The sequence below is a fragment of the Onthophagus taurus genome, chromosome 4, assembly GCF_036711975.1.
Source record: "Onthophagus taurus isolate NC chromosome 4, IU_Otau_3.0, whole genome shotgun sequence".
Lineage (NCBI taxonomy): Eukaryota > Metazoa > Arthropoda > Insecta > Coleoptera > Scarabaeidae > Onthophagus > Onthophagus taurus.
In genome coordinates, this window is record NC_091969.1 from 1,618,185 (window position 1) to 1,640,824 (window position 22,640).

General features: G+C 37.3%; 1 protein-coding gene across 1 annotated transcript; it reads right to left on the minus strand.

Moving 5' to 3' along the window:
* Positions 1 to 2,314: 2,314 nt before the first annotated feature.
* On the minus strand, positions 2,315 to 5,579 carry LOC139429681 (uncharacterized). The gene is made up of 2 exons (XM_071195614.1): positions 5,552 to 5,579; positions 2,315 to 5,487 (listed from the first exon to the last, which is right to left on the minus strand). The coding sequence occupies exons 1-2, from the start codon at positions 5,577 to 5,579 to the stop codon at positions 2,315 to 2,317; spliced, it is 3,201 nt and encodes a 1,066-aa protein (XP_071051715.1).
* Between the last annotated feature and the right edge of the window lie 17,061 nt (positions 5,580 to 22,640).

Genomic DNA, 22,640 nt, shown 5'->3' on the forward strand with positions numbered 1-22,640 from the left:
GAAAATTTGCTACATCGACTCCTGAAAAAAGGTTGGTATCTTCTCCCACGTCTTCTCCTCTTGGTCCATTAGCTCATGCAGAAGAAGAAGTATATGAAGTTCCGCCGGGCGAAGAAGAAGAACTCCTCGATTCTAGCGAGGATACCGGAGCTCTTATTTCGGACGCACATAATCGAATAGAACGACTTAAAGATGAAATAGAAGAAAGATTGGAGTCTCCAGAGGTACAAGCCGCTTTGAGTCAGTTTCATCCTTTGCCCAGAACGTATATTGTTGGTTTAACAACTGATTTAAAAGATGATTATGATCGTTTATACGGTGTTCGCGAAACTCCCGAAGGTTTCTACATTGGAGTCAGTCCTGTTCACTTTGAGGATCAGGATATTCACGTTGGAAACTTCAAATATACGGGAACCGTTGGTTTATATGATTTACTATTTAAAAACGAACCGGGCAAATTTACAATTCAGGACATGCGCAACTACAAAGATATCTTACTACGTTCAAATGCTCCGTACATTAATTACATTCCAGAGGCAGGTATGACTACTGAGGACGACAGTGGGAAATTTCAGAATATTATCAAGCCTATCGTTGAAGGTAACAAACCCAAGGTGCATTGGGCTAAATACTGGCCGAATCCGAAGAAAAAAGTCGGTGGTGCATTACAAAAACAAGTCGTTCCTGGGGCTCTTATCGAATATTGGGACGAGTATTGGGACGATCCCAACGAACTTGTCGACAGACTGCGTTTGTTGATGGCCTCGCAAACTGCAGGTCATTCTGCACATGTCAATGAAATATCATCAATAATATCGGAGCTAACAGAGGCCGAGATTATACGTTAAAATATTATCATAAATATACGACTCTCACATTTTTTGTTTTAAAACACCGACGTTTGTGAACTAGAGCAGATGAGTTTAAGCAAGTTCGGAAAACATTCGTCTAATATGACGATCGATAAGTTTGGTAAACACGTACACGGACACAACATTGCTGCTCATTTTAATAAACGTGAAAACTTACAACGATATTTCAAACAACCAACTATACTTACGTTTAGCGGAGATGGAACTACGGATACAACGGATAATTATTACATTATTCAAAATTTAGGTTACGTAAGTAAATATATAAACTTTTTATATATTGGTGAAATAGTGAAATACCGATTTGAAGGAGACGTTGAAATGATTATTAACGGGAGTATCTTCGATCCAAATAAAAAGTTAAATGTTCTCTTCTTTGGAGATAAAATAGTTTGCAAACCCACAACGAAGACCACTTTACTCAAGAAACCATTTATGGTAGAACTGCTCATTGAAATATCCAGAAAATGAGCGATATTAAAAGGTCCGTCGTAAACGAGTTGCACGCGTCCGCGAGGAAAAAGTATAAACGCAGACGTGTTATTATAAAAGGTTTAACGGACTTATTTCAAGCTGATTTAGTGGAGATGATACCTTATTCAAAAGCAAATGGTAATTTTAAATATATTCTAACAGTTATTAATGCTTTCTCAAAGTATGGATGGGCTGTACAAAAAACATACCGAAGAATCTGCAAACGGATAACGGAAAAGAATTTTACAATGAGGATTTTAAAAAGCTCATGTCACGATATCACATCAATCACTACAGTTCATTTTCCAATTTAAAGAGTTCTATTGTTGAACGGTTTAATAGAACAATAAAAGAAAAAATGTGGAAAGAATTTAGTATGCAAGGTAACTATCGTTGGTTGGAATTGCTTCCCAAATTAATTCTGGATTATAACAACCAAGTTCACAGGACGATAGGAATGAAACCTAGCGAGGTAAATAACAGAAACGCATCGACACTGTTAAAAACTGTATATAATTACATAAAAATTGTCGATCCTTATACCAAAAAATTTAATGTCGGTGATCACGTCAGAGTGAGCAAGCATCGACACGCCTTCACCAAAAACTATACTCCCAATTGGTCTAACGAAGTGTTTACAATACATTCTGTTCGTAATACTTTCCCAACAACATATCTGCTCAAAGATGCATCCAATGAAAAAATTATGGGTGGTTTTTATCGAGAGGAATTACAAAAAGTTAAATATCCTGACGTCTACTTGGTGGAAAAAGTGCTACGGCGAAAAGGAAATCAAGTGTTTGTGAAATGGTTAGGATTAGGTCCGTCTCATAATTCTTGGATCTCAAAAACTAACGTTCTTTAAAACGTATTTAAGCCCTATTTAAAAGTTTACAAGACTGTATTAACAATCGAACATTACAAATACATTATTATTATTATTCTTTACAATTTTTTTTAAATTAAATTCATTTATTCGCATTCAATCTTTTTATCAACCAATGACCCCACGCCAAAGTATTACATCCGTTCGGTAATATGTATCGTTTATCATCGCACGATGAAAGAGCAATTTTATTCTTTAATTCGGTATACATAGTATGAAATTCTGACTTAAAAATGTACATTTTTTTATGAACCGATCCGCCACATTCAACCACACGTTTATAATCGGTCACGCTTAAATGTTTATCTATAACATATTTCTTTACTCCTTTAGCCTTCTTTACATTATCATTCAACAAGGTGATGCAGTACGCCTTAGCTCCTGTTCCAACAAATGACGTTATGCACCTGTTTGGATATTCATCTTTCATTCTTCCCAACACAGATCGACCGCGAGGTATATTGTGTATATTCTCTAACGGATAATTGGACGTGTCAAAAGATTCAATATTTTCTTTTATATCCTCATATACATTGGGAGTAGTAATTTCTAGGATTAGGGAATCAGTATCGGTGTATAAAAGTGTTATGTTATTTCCATATTTAACTTTTAAGTAATCATAGAAGAAGCTGTACATTACGGTTTTCGAAAGCTCTAATATACTGAAACCCACATACAGCGGTTTGCAATAACGAACTTCCGCGACGTTCAATTGAACGGCTATCAAATTATCGCAAAATATTTTCGAAGATTTAAAATTTGGTTTAGCTATTAGGGCTTCCACGCCCGGTTTCTTATGACGACATTCCCAGTGGGTAACTAGTCTTATATCCACTCGCTTTTCCACATTTTCCATTGTCTTACCGTATACGATGTTATTCATTGCTTTGTAATGATTTTTTTCAAATTCATTCTTAGCTTTCGCACGTTTATCGGAATTGAAATCGATGTAGCTCCGCATCCAGTTGGATTGTTTAAATTCTAATACTCTGTAAATCTTCGTTAGTTTCAATCCGAACTTGATACACTGCTTTAGATTCACGTAATGAATGATGTATTTTGTTTTATTTTCCAAATTTGCTATTAACTTTGCATTTTTTGAACCTGGGGGTACAATCCGTTCTGGACAAAATGGCAAATCGTTGTGTTCATCATGTATTGCTTCCGGATACTCTAAATCTACCTCGAACACGTAACCCTTTTCGGAATCGTCTTCCGTATTGTAAATATCTAACTTTTGAATCTCTTCATCTGATAGCCATCGAAATCCACCCGTCGGTAATTTTCGTCTCATTGCGTGTCCATACAAATTCGTAGCGTCGAGATACAAAATATAAGATGGGTCTCTGGTTTCATCAAATTCCATCATTAATTTATTGTTAGCCTTCGCACTGCGTTTAGTGCACATACTTAATCCACCGCGAATACCATTTTTAAAGAAGTGTAACATGTCTATGTCCGTTAATAATTCTAATTTTACCCCTGTCATTCGTAATAATGCATCCCAACCGAAGCCCGGCGCTGTGAAGTAATGACATGGATCTAAAGAGTAGTACTTCATCGAGATGGTTCGGAAATTCTCAAATACGTCCGCCAAAAGTAAAACGTCAGACGTTAAATAAATGTCGCTATATTCGCCTAAAGTGCGACAGTTAAATAAGTTCCACACCGTTTGTGCACGACAATAATTTTCTTCGGTTATACTATCGTCGCATAAAGTATTGTAAAAACTACTTCGATCTGGCAGAGCGGTAAGATTCAGCTTTTCGAATGAATCCACAAAGGAATACGGAAAAACTCCTTTCTGACGTATAAGTCGAAACTGTTCTTCGTTCCTAAAATATTTTCTGATTTGAACGCATTGGTTGTCTTCCAAAAATGAACCCAACTTCTCTAGCGATAAAGCCATAAACCTAAATGAATCCACAAATCTCAATTTCATATGAACCCGCCTTAGCTTTCCCTTGCTGTCAATGTTTTCTCCTACGATAATTTTTTTCGAAAATGATATATACTTTTCTTTATTCTGTGCTATAACGTCCACGTCTTCTTCTTTTAATGCCATATCTTTCACAAACATATGACAATCGTAGTTCGAAAGATTGTGAAAGAATATCGGTATGAACTTTGGTAATTGATAATTGATGTTACATACAGCATGTGCGGGTCCTCTATACAACCCAGTTAGGTGATCATGATCGCACACTTTATTACCTTCTTTTATTTTGTGCGAACAAATGTGACAGATATCCTGCATCTCATGTATTAATCTATCAATAGGTGGTAATGGGAGCATTTCTTTTGGTTGGCTTAAATAATTTTTGTATATATTCAGAACGTCATGTTCCAACTTGCTCATGAAAATTTGAGCAGCATTACATCCGCGATATATTTCAAACTTCGACAATGATTCGTCATATGAACATTTTATATAATATGCAAATGCATAAGGTTCGTGTTTGAAACATTTGACGGAGTATGAATTATCATCGTTAAGTTCTGTTGCTTCCGCATCGGCGATCGGTTTCTGTAATGCTTCAAAATCTACATACACCACGAACGGTATTTTTAATTGTCGTTCAAAATTTTCGAACTGTAGTATATTTTCCTTTTCTTCATTTCCATATTTATTTATTTTCAAATTTGTTGTTGGTAAAATTGCCCTTACCTTGCTGCAATCGTCACTTTGATGACGGATAAGTTTATTTTCTGACGTAAAGAATACCAAGCATCCGTCGCAAATATACTTTTCATGACCATTCTGCGATGCTTGCGATGATAGTAATCGAGACAGATTTTTTATCCAACAATAGTGACTATTCCCGGAATCATTTGTAACCAATAATAAATTTATATGTCTTTTTTCTTTTTGTCGACATATATACATTGTAATTATGTCATAATTCATAACACCGTCTTTAAAATACTCATTTATTCCATATACATTAATAGATAGTTTGTTCTGCTTTTCAAATACAGGTATATCTCGTAATTTAACTGGAAAAACAATATTTGAATAGTCTAAGCCGCAGTCTAGGTAATTCGGATACGAAGATGTCCTCTGTGGTAAACCGTTCGGTTCATGTAGTGCGGATGTTACAGCCCATGCAAAACATGCATCATCCGCGTTTTGTATATTTATCACAGCACGCTTTGCTTTTATTTGCGATGGTAGATCGATGTAATTAGATGCTCTGATAGGATTATATTTGTTTAAATTTAACTCCATATAGAGAATTTGCATTAAAGTCCATCCTAAATAAAATATTGAAACATTTATTTGTTAATATATAGGTATATTATGTCACATTACGCTTACCTGAATCTCGTTCCTGGAATTCTGACATTTTTGATGAAATTTCATCAATAAATTCCTTATATATTTTATACAGATCCGACCTTATGATACTACCTTATTTTTCGTATTGAATGATTTTATTTCACAGTCTTCCTTTGATTGTAAAAAATACAAACCAAAACATTCCATATTTAATTTTACATTTCGGTGAATATCGATTGCGCTTTGTATTAGATTTAGTATTTTTTCTCGAATTCTATGAGAAAATTCATCCAAATCCACAAAAAAACCTTCTTCACTTATTCGATAACTGACAATTTTGTCACCGAATGCTCCAGCTATTCTCTCCACTCCGTCATCGATTATAACAAAAGCGTTACGCTTGTGTGCGTTGCTTCGTAAATGTGCAGAGTAACATTGTCTATTTACATAATCATCGCAAGCCTCACATTTTACTGCTTTTGGAATTTGCGGTGCGTCAAGCTTGATTCTCTTGCCAATACAAGATAATCGTTGATGTCTTTTTAAATTGTCAACTCGAGTAAAACTTTTTCCACAATCCTCACACACGACCATTTTACAATTTAATGTTGTACACTTCTACTTGTTATGAAAGAACTACGTCAATACCACATTTCGCAGGCGTTTATAAACCCTCACCGCTCCTGAAACTTATTGGGGAGGAGGAGGATGCATCGAGTGCGTTTGTATACATGTATATTTATAACTCCGTATACCTCTGCATAATAAATTAAAAAAATATCTCGCAGGTAGATCATGACTCACTTACTAGTATTAAGTTAATTGACCTCCTCCTCGAACGTATCCCCCCAAAAAATTTGCCGATTCAAGAACCTCCTCGCATATTTTAAAGCTCCGTATACCTTTACACAATAAATTTTAAAAAATATCCCGCAGGTAGATCATGACTCACTTATTTGTATACCTACATGTCCCAAAATCGTATACCTTTGTGTACAATAAGTTAAGAGATATATCGAAAACATTACCAGTTCATTGAGAAGCGTCGAAGGATAAACATAGTAATTGTTTTCATCTAGGTAAACAGGTTACATATAAAGATAAATTTTTAATAACATAACCTAAATAAAGATACATTTTTAATAAAGATAAATTTTTAATAATTTCGTCAAAATAACACGACCTTCTCAAGTTAATTGACCTCCTCCTCTCTTCATCAAATCTCCTCCGACCCTCAAAAGAATCGCCGATTCAAGAACCTCCTCTCCTCATCGAACCTCCTCTGACCCCCAAAAAATTTGCCGATTCAAGAACCTCCTCCTAGAACGCAGGTTCGAGGAGGAGGTTCTTGAATCGGCGAATCTATACTACTCCTGAATATCACAAATATGATCAACAGAATTACCGGAGCCAAAAGTGATAGAAAGTTCAAACATGGCTCAGAACGGCGTATAACGTCATAATATCACGTTTTGGGCACATTTTGTTTTTTATCTCCAACATGCTCCAAGATGTCATTTGGCGCCTGAATATCACAAATATGATCAACAGAATTACCGGAACCAAAAGTGATAGAAAGTTCAAACATGGCTTAGAACGGCGTATAACGTCATAATATCACGTTTTGGGCACATTTTGTTTTTTATCTCCAACATGCGCCAAGATGTCATTTGGTGCCTGAATATCACAAATATGATCAACAGAATTACCGGAACCAAAAGTGATAGAAAGTTCAAACATGGCTCAGAACGGCGTATAACGTCATAATATCACGTTTTGGGCACATTTTGTTTTTTATCTCCAACATGCTCCAAGATATCATTTGACGCCTGAATATCACAAATATGGTCAACAGAATTATCGGAACCGAAAGTGATAGAAAGGTCAAACATGGCTCAGAACGGCGTATAACGTCATAATATCAAGTTTTGGGCACATTTTGTTTTTTATCTCAAACATGCTCCAAGATGTCATTTGGCGCCTGAATATCACATATCTGGTCAACAGAATTACCGGAACCGAAAGTGATAGAAAGTTCAAACATGGTTCAGAACGGCGTATAACGTCATAATATCACGTTTTGGGCACATTTTGTTTTTTATCTCCAACATGCTCCAAGATGTCATTTGGCGCCTGAATATCACAAATATGATCAACAGAATTACCGGAGCCAAAAGTGATAGAAAGTTCAAACATGGCTCAGAACGGCGTATAACGTCATAATATCACGTTTTGGGCACATTTTGTTTTTTATCTCCAACATGCTCCAAGATGTCATTTGGCGCCTGAATATCACAAATATGATCAACAGAATTACCGGAGCCAAAAGTGATAGAAAGTTCAAACATGGCTCAGAACGGCGTATAACGTCATAATATCACGTTTTGGGCACATTTTGTTTTTTATCTCCAACATGCTCCAAGATGTCATTTGGCGCCTGAATATCACAAATATGATCAACAGAATTACCGGAACCAAAAGTGATAGAAAGTTCAAACATGGCTCAGAACGGCGCATAACGTCATAATATCACGTTTTGGGCACATTTTGTTTTTTATCTCCAACATGCTCCAAGATGTCATTTGGCGCCTGAATATCACAAATATGGTCAACAGAATTATCGGAACCGAAAGTGATAGAAAGTTCAAGCATGGCTCAAAACGGCGTATAACGTCATAATATCACGTTTTGGGCACATTTTGTTTTTTATCTCCAACATGCTCCAAGATGTCATTTGCGCCTGAATATCACATATATGGTCAACAGAATTACCGGAACCGAAAGTGATAGAAAGTTCAAACATGGTTCAGAACGGCGTATAACGTCATAATATCACGTTTTGGGCACATTTTGTTTTTTATCTCCAACATGCTCCAAGATGTCATTTGGCGCCTGAATTTCACAAATATGATCAACAGAATTACCGGAACCAAAAGTGATAGAAAGTTCAAACATGGCTCAGAACGGCGTATAACGTCATAATATCACGTTTTGGGCACATTTTGTTTTTTATCTCCAACATGCTCCAAGATGTCATTTGGTGCCTGAATATCACAAATATGATCAACAGAATTACCGGAACCAAAAGTGATAGAAAGTTCAAACATGGCTCAGAACGGCGTATAACGTCATAATATCACGTTTTGGGCACATTTTGTTTTTTATCTCCAACATGCTCCAAGATGTCATTTGACGCCTGAATATCAAATATATGGTCAACAGAATTATCGGAACCGAAAGTGATAGAAAGTTCAAGCATGGCTCAAAACGGCGTATAACGGCAAAATATCACGTTTTGGGCACATTTTGTTTTTTATCTCCAACATGCTCCAAGATGTCATTTGGCGCCTGAATTTCACAAATATGATCAACAGAATTACCGGAACCAAAAGTGATAGAAAGGTCAAACATGGCTCAGAACGGCGTATAACGTCATAATATCACGTTTTGGGCACATTTTGTTTTTTATCTCCAACATGTTCCAAGATGTCATTTGGCGCCTGAATATCACAAATATGGTCAACAGAATTATCGGAACCGAAAGTGATAGAAAGTTCAAGCATGGCTCAAAACGGCGTATAACGGCAAAATATCACGTTTTGGGCACATTTTGTTTTTTACCTCCAACATGCTCCAAGATGTCATTTGGCGCCTGAATTTCACAAATATGATAAACAGAATTACCGGAACCAAAAGTGATAGAAAGGTCAAACATGGCTCAGAACGGCGTATAACGTCATAATATCACGTTTTGGGCACATTTTGTTTTTTATCTCCAACATGCTCCAAGATGTCATTTGGCGCCTGAATTTCACAAATATGATCAACAGAATTACCGGAACCAAAAGTGATAGAAAGGTCAAACATGGCTCAGAACGCCGTATAACGTTATAATATCACGTTTTGGGCACATTTTGTTTTTTATCTCCAACTTGCTCCAAGATGTCATTTGGCGCCTGAATATCAAATACATGGTCAACAGAATTACCGGAACCAAAAGTGATAGAAAGGTCAAACATGGCTCAGAACGGCGTATAACGTCATAATATCACGTTTTGGGCACATTTTGTTTTTTATCTCCAACATGCTCCAAGATATCATTTTACGCCTGAATATCACAAATATGGTCAACAGAATTACCGGAACCAAAAGTGATAGAAAGTTCAAACATGGCTCAAAACGGCGTATAACGTCATAATATCACGTTTTGGGCACATTTTGTTTTTTATCTCCAACATGTTCCAAGATGTCATTTGGTGCCTGAATATCACAAATATGATCAACAGAATTACCGGAACCAAAAGTGATAGAAGGTTCAAACATGGCTCAGAACGGCGTATAACGTCATAATATCACGTTTTGGGCACATTTTGTTTTTTATCTCCAACATGTTCCAAGATGTCATTTGGCGCCTGAATATCACAAATATGGTCAACAGAATTATCGGAACCGAAAGTGATAGAAAGTTCAAGCGTGGCTCAAAACGGCGTATAACGGCAAAATATCACGTTTTGGGCACATTTTGTTTTTTATCTCCAACATGCTCCAAGATGTCATTTGGCGCCTGAATATCACATATATGGTCAACAGAATTACCGGAACCGAAAGTGATAGAAAGTTCAAACATGGTTCAGAACGGCGTATAACGTCATAATATCACGTTTTGGGCACATTTTGTTTTTTATCTCCAACATGCTCCAAGATGTCATTTGGCGCCTGAATATCACAAAAATGATCAACAGAATTACCGGAACCAAAAGTGATAGAAAGGTCAAACATGGCTCAGAACGGCGTATAACGTCATAATATCACGTTTTGGGCACATTTTGTTTTTTATCTCCAACATGCTCCAAGATGTCATTTGACGCCTGAATATCACAAATATGGTCAACAGAATTATCGGAACCGAAAGTGATAGAAAGTTCAAACATGGCTCAAAACGGCGTATAACGTCATAATATCACGTTTTGGGCACATTTTGTTTTTTATCTCCAACATGCTCCAAGATGTCATTTGGCGCCTGAATATCACAAATATGATCAACAGAATTACCGGAACCAAAAGTGATAGAAAGTTCAAACATGGCTCAAAACGGCGTATAACGTCATAATATCACGTTTTGGGCACATTTTGTTTTTTATCTCCAACTTGCTCCAAGATGTCATTTGGCGCCTGAATATCAAATACATGGTCAACAGAATTACCGGAACCGAAAGTGATAGAAAGTTCAAACATGGCTCAAAACGGCGTATAACGTCATAATATCACGTTTTGGGCACATTTTGTTTTCTATCTCCAACATGCTCCAAGATGTCATTTGAGGCCTGAATATCACAAATATGGTCAACAGAATTATCGGAACCGAAAGTGATAGAAAGTTCAAACATGGCTCAAAACGGCGTATAACGTCATAATATCACGTTTTGGGCACATTTTGTTTTTTATCTCCAACATGCTCCAAGATGTCATTTGGCGCCTGAATATCACAAATATGGTCAACAGAATTATCGGAACCGAAAGTGATAGAAAGTTCAAACATGGCTCAAAACGGCGTATAACGTCATAATATCACGTTTTGGGCACATTTTGTTTTTTATCTCCAACATGCTCCAAGATGTCATTTGACGCCTGAATATCAAATATATGGTCAACAGAATTACCGGAACCAAAAGTGATAGAAAGTTCAAACATGGCTCAGAACGGCGTATAACGTCATAATATCACGTTTTGGGCACATTTTGTTTTTTATCTCCAACATGCTCCAAGATGTCATTTGGCGCCTGAATATCACAAATATGATCAACAGAATTACCGGAGCCAAAAGTGATAGAAAGTTCAAACATGGCTCAGAACGGCGTATAACGTCATAATATCACGTTTTGGGCACATTTTGTTTTTTATCTCCAACATGTTCCAAGATGTCATTTGGCGCCTGAATATCACAAATATGGTCAACAGAATTATCGGAACCGAAAGTGATAGAAAGTTCAAACATGGCTCAGAACGGCGTATAACGTCATAATATCACGTTTTGGGCACATTTTGTTTTTTATCTCCAACATGCTCCAAGATGTCATTTGGCGCCTGAATATCACAAATATGGTCAACAGAATTACCGGAACCGAAAGTGATAGAAAGTTCAAACATGGCTCAAAACGGTGTATAACGTCATAATATCACGTTTTGGGCACATTTTGTTTTTTATCTCCAACATGCTCCAAGATGTCATTTGGCGCCTGAATATCAAATATATGGTCAACAGAATTACCGGAACCAAAAGTGATAGAAAGTTCAAACATGGCTCAGAACGGCGTATAACGTCATAATATCACGTTTTGGGCACATTTTGTTTTTTATCTCCAACATGCTCCAAGATGTCATTTGGCGCCTGAATATCACAAATATGGTCAGCAGAATTATCGGAACCAAAAGTGATAGAAAGTTCAAACATGGCTCAGAACGGCGTATAACGTCATAATATCACGTTTTGGGCATATTTTGTTTTTCATCTCCAACATGCTCCAAGATGTCATTTGACGCCTGAATATCACAAATATGGTCAACAGAATTATCGGAACCGAAAGTGATAGAAAGTTCAAACATGGCTTAAAACGGCATCTAACGTCATAATATCACGTTTTGGGCACATTTTGTTTTTTATCTCCAACATGCTCCAAGATGTCATTTGGCGCCTGAATATCACAAATATGATCAACAGAATTACCGGAGCCAAAAGTGGTAGAAAGTTCAAACATGGCTCAGAACGGCGTATAACGTCATAATATCACGTTTTGGGCACATTTTGTTTTTTATCTCCAACATGCTCCAACATGTCATTTGACGCCTGAATATCACAAATATGGTCAACAGAATTACCGGAACCCAAAGTGATAGAAAGTTCAAACATGGCTCAGAACGGCGTATAACGTCATAATATCACGTTTTGGGCACATTTTGTTTTTTATCTCCAACTTGCTTCAAGATGTCATTTGGCGCCTGAATATCAAATATATGGTCAACAGAATTACCGGAACCAAAAGTGATAGAAAGTTCAAACATGGCTCAAAACGGCGTATAACGTCATAATATCACGTTTTGGGCACATTTTGTTTTTTATCTCCAACATGCTCCAAGATGTCATTTGGCGCCTGAATATCACAAATATGATCAACAGAATTACCGGAGCCAAAAGTGATAGAAAGGTCAAACATGGCTCAGAACGGCGTATAACGTCATAATATCACGTTTTGGGCACATTTTGTTTTTTATCTCCAACATGCTCCAAGATGTCATTTGGCGCCTAAATATCACATATATGGTCAACAGAATGACCGGAACCGAAAGTGATAGAAAGTTCAAACATGGCTCAGAACGGCGTATAACGTCATAATATCACGTTTTGGGGACATTTTGTTTTTTATCTCCAACATGCTCCAAGATGTCATTTGGCGCCTGAATATCACAAATATGATCAACAGAATTACCGGAGCCAAAAGTGATAGAAAGTTCAAACATGGCTCAGAACGGCGTATAACGTCATAATATCACGTTTTGGGCACATTTTGTTTTTTATCTCCAACTTGCTCCAAGATGTCATTTGGCGCCTGAATATCAAATATATGGTCAACAGAATTACCGGAACCAAAAGTGATAGAAAGTTCAAACATAGCTCAAAACGGCGTATAACGTCATAATATCACGTTTTGGGCACATATTGTTTTTTATCTCCAACATGCTCCAAGATGTCATTTAAGGCCTGAATATCACAAATATTGTCAACAGAATTATCGGAACCGAAAGTGATAGAAAGTTCAAACATGGCTCAAAACGGCGTATAACGTCATAATATTACGTTTTGGGCACATTTTGTTTTTTATCTCCAACATGCTCCAAGATGTCATTTGGCGCCTGAATATCACAAATATGATCAACAGAATTACCGGAGCCAAAAGTGGTAGAAAGTTCAAACATGGCTCAGAACGGCGTATAACGTCATAATATCACGTTTTGGGCACATTTTGTTTTTTATCTCCAACTTGCTCCAAGATGTCATTTGGCGCCTGAATATCAAATATATGGTCAACAAAATTACCGGAACCAAAAGTGATAGAAAGTTCAAACATGCCTCAAAAGGGCGTATAACGTCATAATATCACGTTTTGGGCACATTTTGTTTTTTATCTCCAACATGCTCCAAGATGTCATTTGAGGCCTGAATATCACAAATATGGTCAACAAAATTACCGGAACCAAAAGTGATAGAAAGTTCAAACATGCCTCAAAAGGGCGTATAACGTCATAATATCACGTTTTGGGCACATTTTGTTTTTTATCTCCAACATGCTCCAAGATGTCATTTGGCGCCTGAATATCACAAATATGGTCAACAGAATTACCGGAACCGAAAGTGATAGAAAGTTCAAACATGGCTCAGAACGGCGTATAACGTCATAATATCACGTTTTGGGCACATTTTGTTTTTTATCTCCAACATGCTCCAAGATGTCATTTGGCGCCTGAATATCACAAATATGATCAACAGAATTACCGGAGCCAAAAGTGATAGAAAGTTCAAACATGGCTCAGAACAGCGTATAACGTCATAATGTCACGTTTTGGGTGCATTTTGTTTTTTATCTCCAACATGCTCCAAGATGTCATTTGGCGCCTGAATATCACAAATATGGTCAACAGAATTACCGGAGCCAAAAGTGGTAGAAAGTTCAAACATGTCTCAGAACGGCGTATAACGTCATAATATCACGTTTTGGGCACATTTTGTTTTTTATCTCCAACTTGCTCCAAGATGTCATTTGGCGCCTGAATATCAAATATATGGTCAACAAAATTACCGGAACCAAAAGTGATAGAAAGTTCAAACATGCCTCAAAAGGGCGTATAACGTCATAATATCACGTTTTGGGCACATTTTGTTTTTTATCTCCAACATGCTCCAAGATGTCATTTGAGGCCTGAATATCACAAATATGGTCAACAAAATTACCGGAACCAAAAGTGATAGAAAGTTCAAACATGCCTCAAAAGGGCGTATAACGTCATAATATCACGTTTTGGGCACATTTTGTTTTTTATCTCCAACATGCTCCAAGATGTCATTTGGCGCCTGAATATCACAAATTTGGTCAACAGAATTACCGGAACCGAAAGTGATAGAAAGTTCAAACATGGCTCAGAACGGCGTATAACGTCATAATATCACGTTTTGGGCACATTTTGTTTTTTATCTCCAACATGCTCCAAGATGTCATTTGGCGCCTGAATATCACAAATATGATCAACAGAATTACCGGAGCCAAAAGTGATAGAAAGTTCAAACATGGCTCAGAACAGCGTATAACGTCATAATGTCACGTTTTGGGTGCATTTTGTTTTTTATCTCCAACATGCTCCAAGATGTCATTTGGCGCCTGAATATCACAAATATGGTCAACAGAATTATCGGAACCGAAAGTGATAGAAAGTTCAAACATGCCTCAGAACGGCGTATAACGTCATAATATCACGTTTTGGGCACATTTTGTTTTTTATCTCCAACATGCTCCAAGATGTCATTTGGCGCCTGAATATCACAAATATGGTCAGCAGAATTATCGGAACCAAAAGTGATAGAAAGTTCAAACATGGCTCAGAACGGCGTATAACGTCATAATATCACGTTTTGGGCACATTTTGTTTTTTATCTCCAACATGCTCCAAGATGTCATTTGGCGCCTGAATATCACAAATATGATCAACAGAATTACCGGAGCCAAAAGTGATAGAAAGTTCAAACATGCCTCAAAAGGGCGTATAACGTCATAATATCACGTTTTGGGCACATTTTGTTTTTTATCTCCAACATGCTCCAAGATGTCATTTGGCGCCAGAATATCACATATATTGTCAACAGAATTACCCGAACCAAAAGTGATAGAAAGTTTAAACATGGCTTAAAACGGCATCTAACGTCATAATATCACGTTTTGGGCACATTTTGCTTTTTATCTCCAACATGCTCCAAGATGTCATTTGAGGCCTGAATATCACAAATATGGTCAACAGAATTACCGGAACCAAAAGTGATAGAAAGTTCAAACATGCCTCAAAAGGGCGTATAACGTCATAATATCACGTTTTGGGCACATTTTGTTTTTTATCTCCAACATGCTCCAAGATGTCATTTGGCGCCAGAATATCACATATATTGTCAACAGAATTACCCGAACCAAAAGTGATAGAAAGTTTAAACATGGCTTAAAACGGCATCTAACGTCATAATATCACGTTTTGGGCACATTTTGCTTTTTATCTCCAACATGCTCCAAGATGTCATTTGGCGCCTGAATATCACAAATATGATCAACAGAATTACCGGAGCCAAAAGTGATAGAAAGTTCAAACATAGCTCAAAACGGCGTATAACGTCATAATATCACGTTTTGGGCACATATTGTTTTTTATCTCCAACATGCTCCAAGATGTCATTTAAGGCCTGAATATCACAAATATTGTCAACAGAATTATCGGAACCGAAAGTGATAGAAAGTTCAAACATGGCTCAAAACGGCGTATAACGTCATAATATTACGTTTTGGGCACATTTTGTTTTTTATCTCCAACATGCTCCAAGATGTCATTTGGCGCCTGAATATCACAAATATGATCAACAGAATTACCGGAGCCAAAAGTGGTAGAAAGTTCAAACATGGCTCAGAACGGCGTATAACGTCATAATATCACGTTTTGGGCACATTTTGTTTTTTATCTCCAACTTGCTCCAAGATGTCATTTGGCGCCTGAATATCAAATATATGGTCAACAGAATTACCGGAACCAAAAGTGATAGAAAGTTTATACATGGCTCAAAACGGCGTGTAACGTCATAATATCACGTTTTGGGCACATTTTGTTTTTTATCTCCAACATGCTCCAAGATGTCATTTGAGGCCTGAATATCACAAATATGGTCAACAGAATTACCGGAACCGAAAGTGATAGAAAGTTCAAACATGGCTCAGAACGGCGTATAACGTCATAATATCACGTTTTGGGCACATTTTGTTTTTTATCTCCAACATGCTCCAAGATGTCATTTGGCGCCTGAATATCACAAATATGATCAACAGAATTACCGGAGCCAAAAGTGATAGAAAGTTCAAACATGGCTCAGAACAGCGTATAACGTCATAATGTCACGTTTTGGGTGCATTTTGTTTTTTATCTCCAACATGCTCCAAGATGTCATTTGGCGCCTGAATATCACAAATATGGTCAACAGAATTATCGGAACCGAAAGTGATAGAAAGTTCAAACATGCCTCAGAACGGCGTATAACGTCATAATATCACGTTTTGGGCACATTTTGTTTTTTATCTCCAACATGCTCCAAGATGTCATTTGGCGCCTGAATATCACAAATATGGTCAGCAGAATTATCGGAACCAAAAGTGATAGAAAGTTCAAACATGGCTCAGAACGGCGTATAACGTCATATTATCACGTTTTGGGTGCATTTTGTTTTTTATCTCCAACATGCTCCAAGATGTCATTTGGCGCCTGAATATCACAAATATGGTCAACAGAATTATCGGAACCGAAAGTGATAGAAAGTTCAAACATGGCTCAGAACGGCGTATAACGTCATAATATCACGTTTTGGGCACATTTTGTTTTTTATCTCCAACATGCTCCAAGATGTCATTTGGCGCCTGAATATCACAAATATGGTCAGCAGAATTATCGGAACCAAAAGTGATAGAAAGTTCAAACATGGCTCAGAACGGCGTATAACGTCATATTATCACGTTTTGGGTGCATTTTGTTTTTTATCTCCAACATGCTCCAAGATGTCATTTGGCGCCTGAATATCACAAATATGGTCAACAGAATTATCGGAACCGAAAGTGATAGAAAGTTCAAACATGGCTCAGAACGGCGTATAACGTCATAATATCACGTTTTGGGCATATTTTGTTTTTCATCTCCAACATGCTCCAAGATGTCATTTGACGCCTGAATATCACAAATATGGTCAACAGAATTATCGGAACCGAAAGTGATAGAAAGTTCAAACATGGCTTAAAACGGCATCTAACGTCATAATATCACGTTTTGGGCACATTTTGTTTTTTATCTCCAACATGCTCCAAGATGTCATTTGGCGCCTGAATATCACAAATATGATCAACAGAATTACCGGAGCCAAAAGTGGTAGAAAGTTCAAACATGGCTCAGAACGGCGTATAACGTCATAATATCACGTTTTGGGCACATTTTGTTTTTTATCTCCAACATGCTCCAACATGTCATTTGACGCCTGAATATCACAAATATGGTCAACAGAATTACCGGAACCCAAAGTGATAGAAAGTTCAAACATGGCTCAGAACGGCGTATAACGTCATAATATCACGTTTTGGGCACATTTTGTTTTTTATCTCCAACATGCTCCAAGATGTCATTTGGCGCCTGAATATCACAAATATGATCAACAGAATTACCGGAGCCAAAAGTGATAGAAAGTTCAAACATGGCTCAGAACAGCGTATAACGTCATAATGTCACGTTTTGGGTGCATTTTGTTTTTTATCTCCAACATGCTTCAAGATGTCATTTGGCGCCTGAATATCACAAATATGGTCAACAGAATTATCGGAACCGAAAGTGATAGAAAGTTCAAACATGCCTCAGAACGGCGTATAACGTCATAATATCACGTTTTGGGCACATTTTGTTTTTTATCTCCAACATGCTCCAAGATGTCATTTGGCGCCTGAATATCACAAATATGGTCAGCAGAATTATCGGAACCAAAAGTGATAGAAAGTTCAAACATGGCTCAGAACGGCGTATAACGTCATATTATCACGTTTTGGGTGCATTTTGTTTTTTATCTCCAACATGCTCCAAGATGTCATTTGGCGCCTGAATATCACAAATATGGTCAACAGAATTATCGGAACCGAAAGTGATAGAAAGTTCAAACATGGCTCAGAACGGCGTATAACGTCATAATATCACGTTTTGGGCACATTTTGTTTTTTATCTCCAACATGCTCCAAGATGTCATTTGGCGCCTGAATATCACAAATATGGTCAGCAGAATTATCGGAACCAAAAGTGATAGAAAGTTCAAACATGGCTCAGAACGGCGTATAACGTCATATTATCACGTTTTGGGTGCATTTTGTTTTTTATCTCCAACATGCTCCAAGATGTCATTTGGCGCCTGAATATCACAAATATGGTCAACAGAATTATCGGAACCGAAAGTGATAGAAAGTTCAAACATGGCTCAGAACGGCGTATAACGTCATAATATCACGTTTTGGGCATATTTTGTTTTTCATCTCCAACATGCTCCAAGATGTCATTTGACGCCTGAATATCACAAATATGGTCAACAGAATTATCGGAACCGAAAGTGATAGAAAGTTCAAACATGGCTTAAAACGGCATCTAACGTCATAATATCACGTTTTGGGCACATTTTGTTTTTTATCTCCAACATGCTCCAAGATGTCATTTGGCGCCTGAATATCACAAATATGATCAACAGAATTACCGGAGCCAAAAGTGGTAGAAAGTTCAAACATGGCTCAGAACGGCGTATAACGTCATAATATCACGTTTTGGGCACATTTTGTTTTTTATCTCCAACATGCTCCAACATGTCATTTGACGCCTGAATATCACAAATATGGTCAACAGAATTACCGGAACCCAAAGTGATAGAAAGTTCAAACATGGCTCAGAACGGCGTATAACGTCATAATATCACGTTTTGGGCACATTTTGTTTTTTATCTCCAACTTGCTCCAAGATGTCATTTGGCGCCTGAATATCAAATATATGGTCAACAGAATTACCGGAACCAAAAGTGATAGAAAGTTCAAACATGGCTCAAAACGGCGTATAACGTCATAATATCACGTTTTGGGCACATTTTGTTTTTTATCTCCAACATGCTCCAAGATGTCATTTGGCGCCTGAATATCACAAATATGGTCAGCAGAATTATCGGAACCAAAAGTGATAGAAAGTTCAAACATGGCTCAGAACGGCGTATAACGTCATATTATCACGTTTTGGGTGCATTTTGTTTTTTATCTCCAACATGCTCCAAGATGTCATTTGGCGCCTGAATATCACAAATATGGTCAACAGAATTATCGGAACCGAAAGTGATAGAAAGTTCAAACATGGCTCAGAACGGCGTATAACGTCATAATATCACGTTTTGGGCATATTTTGTTTTTCATCTCCAACATGCTCCAAGATGTCATTTGACGCCTGAATATCACAAATATGGTCAACAGAATTATCGGAACCGAAAGTGATAGAAAGTTCAAACATGGCTTAAAACGGCATCTAACGTCATAATATCACGTTTTGGGCACATTTTGTTTTTTATCTCCAACATGCTCCAAGATGTCATTTGGCGCCTGAATATCACAAATATGATCAACAGAATTACCGGAGCCAAAAGTGGTAGAAAGTTCAAACATGGCTCAGAACGGCGTATAACGTCATAATATCACGTTTTGGGCACATTTTGTTTTTTATCTCCAACATGCTCCAACATGTCATTTGACGCCTGAATATCACAAATATGATCAACAGAATTACCGGAGCCAAAAGTGGTAGAAAGTTCAAACATGGCTCAGAACGGCGTATAACGTCATAATATCACGTTTTGGGCACATTTTGTTTTTTATCTCCAACTTGCTCCAAGATGTCATTTGGCGCCTGAATATCAAATATATGGTCAACAGAATTACCGGAACCAAAAGTGATAGAAAGTTCAAACATGGCTCAAAACGGCGTATAACGTCATAATATCACGTTTTGGGCACATTTTGTTTTTTATCTCCAACATGCTCCAAGATGTCATTTGGCGCCAGAATATCACATATATGGTCAACAGAATTACCCGAACCAAAAGTGATAGAAAGTTCAAACATGGCTTAAAACGGCATCTAACGTCATAATATAACGTTTTGGGCACATTTTGTTTTTTATCTCCAACATGCTAAAAGATGTCATTTGGCGCCTGAATATCACAAATATGATCAACAGAATTACCGGAGCCAAAAGTGATAGAAAGTTCAAACATGGCTCAGAACAGCGTATAACGTCATAATGTCACGTTTTGGGTGCATTTTGTTTTTTATCTCCAACATGCTCCAAGATGTCATTTGAAGCCTGAATATCACAAATATGGTCAGCAGAATTATCGGAACCAAATGTGATAGAAAGTTCAAACATGGCTCAGAACGGCGTATAACGTCATATTATCACGTTTTGGGTGCATTTTGTTTTTTATCTCCAACATGCTCCAAGATGTCATTTGGCGCCTGAATATCACAAATATGGTCAACAGAATTATCGGAACCGAAAGTGATAGAAAGTTCAAACATGGCTCAGAACGGCGTATAACGTCATAATATCACGTTTTGGGCACATTTTGTTTTTTATCTCCAACATGCTCCAAGATGTCATTTGGCGCCTGAATATCACAAACATGGTCAGCAGAATTATCGGAACCAAAAGTGATAGAAAGTTCAAACATGGCTCAGAACGGCGTATAACGTCATAATATCACGTTTTGGGCATATTTTGTTTTTCATCTCCAACATGCTCCAAGATGTCATTTGACGCCTGAATATCACAAATATGGTCAACAGAATTATCGGAACCGAAAGTGATAGAAAGTTCAAACATGGCTTAAAACGGCATCTAACGTCATAATATCACGTTTTGGGCACATTTTGTTTTTTATCTCCAACATGCTCCAAGATGTCATTTGGCGCCTGAATATCACAAATATGATCAACAGAATTACCGGAGCCAAAAGTGGTAGAAAGTTCAAACATGGCTCAGAACGGCGTATAACGTCATAATATCACGTTTTGGGCACATTTTGTTTTTTATCTCCAACATGCTCCAACATGTCATTTGACGCCTGAATATCACAAATATGGTCAACAGAATTACCGGAACCCAAAGTGATAGAAAGTTCAAACATGGCTCAGAACGGCGTATAACGTCATAATATCACGTTTTGGGCACATTTTGTTTTTTATCTCCAACTTGCTCCAAGATGTCATTTGGCGCCTGAATATCAAATATATGGTCAACAGAATTACCGGAACCAAAAGTGATAGAAAGTTCAAACATGGCTCAAAACGGCGTATAACGTCATAATATCACGTTTTGGGCACATTTTGTTTTTTATCTCCAACTTGCTCCAAGATGTCATTTGGCGCCTGAATATCAAATATATGATCAACAGAATTACCGGAGCCAAAAGTGATAGAAAGTTCAAACATGGCTCAGAACAGCGTATAACGTCATAATGTCACGTTTTGGGTGCATTTTGTTTTTTATCTCCAACATGCTCCAAGATGTTATTTGGCGCCTGAATATCACAAATATGGTCAACAGAATTATCGGAACCGAAAGTGATAGAAAGATCAAATATGGCTCAGAACGGCGTATAACGTCATAATATCACGTTTTGGGCACATTTTGTTTTTTATCTCCAATATGCTCCAAGATGTCATTTGACGCCTGAATATCACAAATATGGTCAACAGAATTACCGGAACCGAAAGAGATAGAAAGTTCAAACATGGCTCAGAACGGCGTATAACGTCATAAAAGCACGTTTGGGCACATTTTGCTTTTTATCTCTAACATGCTCCAAGATGTCATTTGACGCCTGAATATCACAAATATGATCAACAGAATTACCGGAGCCAAAAGTGATAGAAAGTTCAAACATGCCTCAAAAGGGCGTATAACGTCATAATATCACGTTTTGGGCACATTTTGTTTTTTATCTCCAACATGCTCCAAGATGTCATTTGGCGCCAGAATATCACATATATTGTCAACAGAATTACCCGAACCAAAAGTGATAGAAAGTTTAAACATGGCTTAAAACGGCATCTAACGTCATAATATCACGTTTTGGGCACATTTTGCTTTTTATCTCCAACATGCTCCAAGATGTCATTTGAGGCCTGAATATCACAAATATGGTCAACAGAATTACCGGAACCAAAAGTGATAGAAAGTTCAAACATGCCTCAAAAGGGCGTATAACGTCATAATATCACGTTTT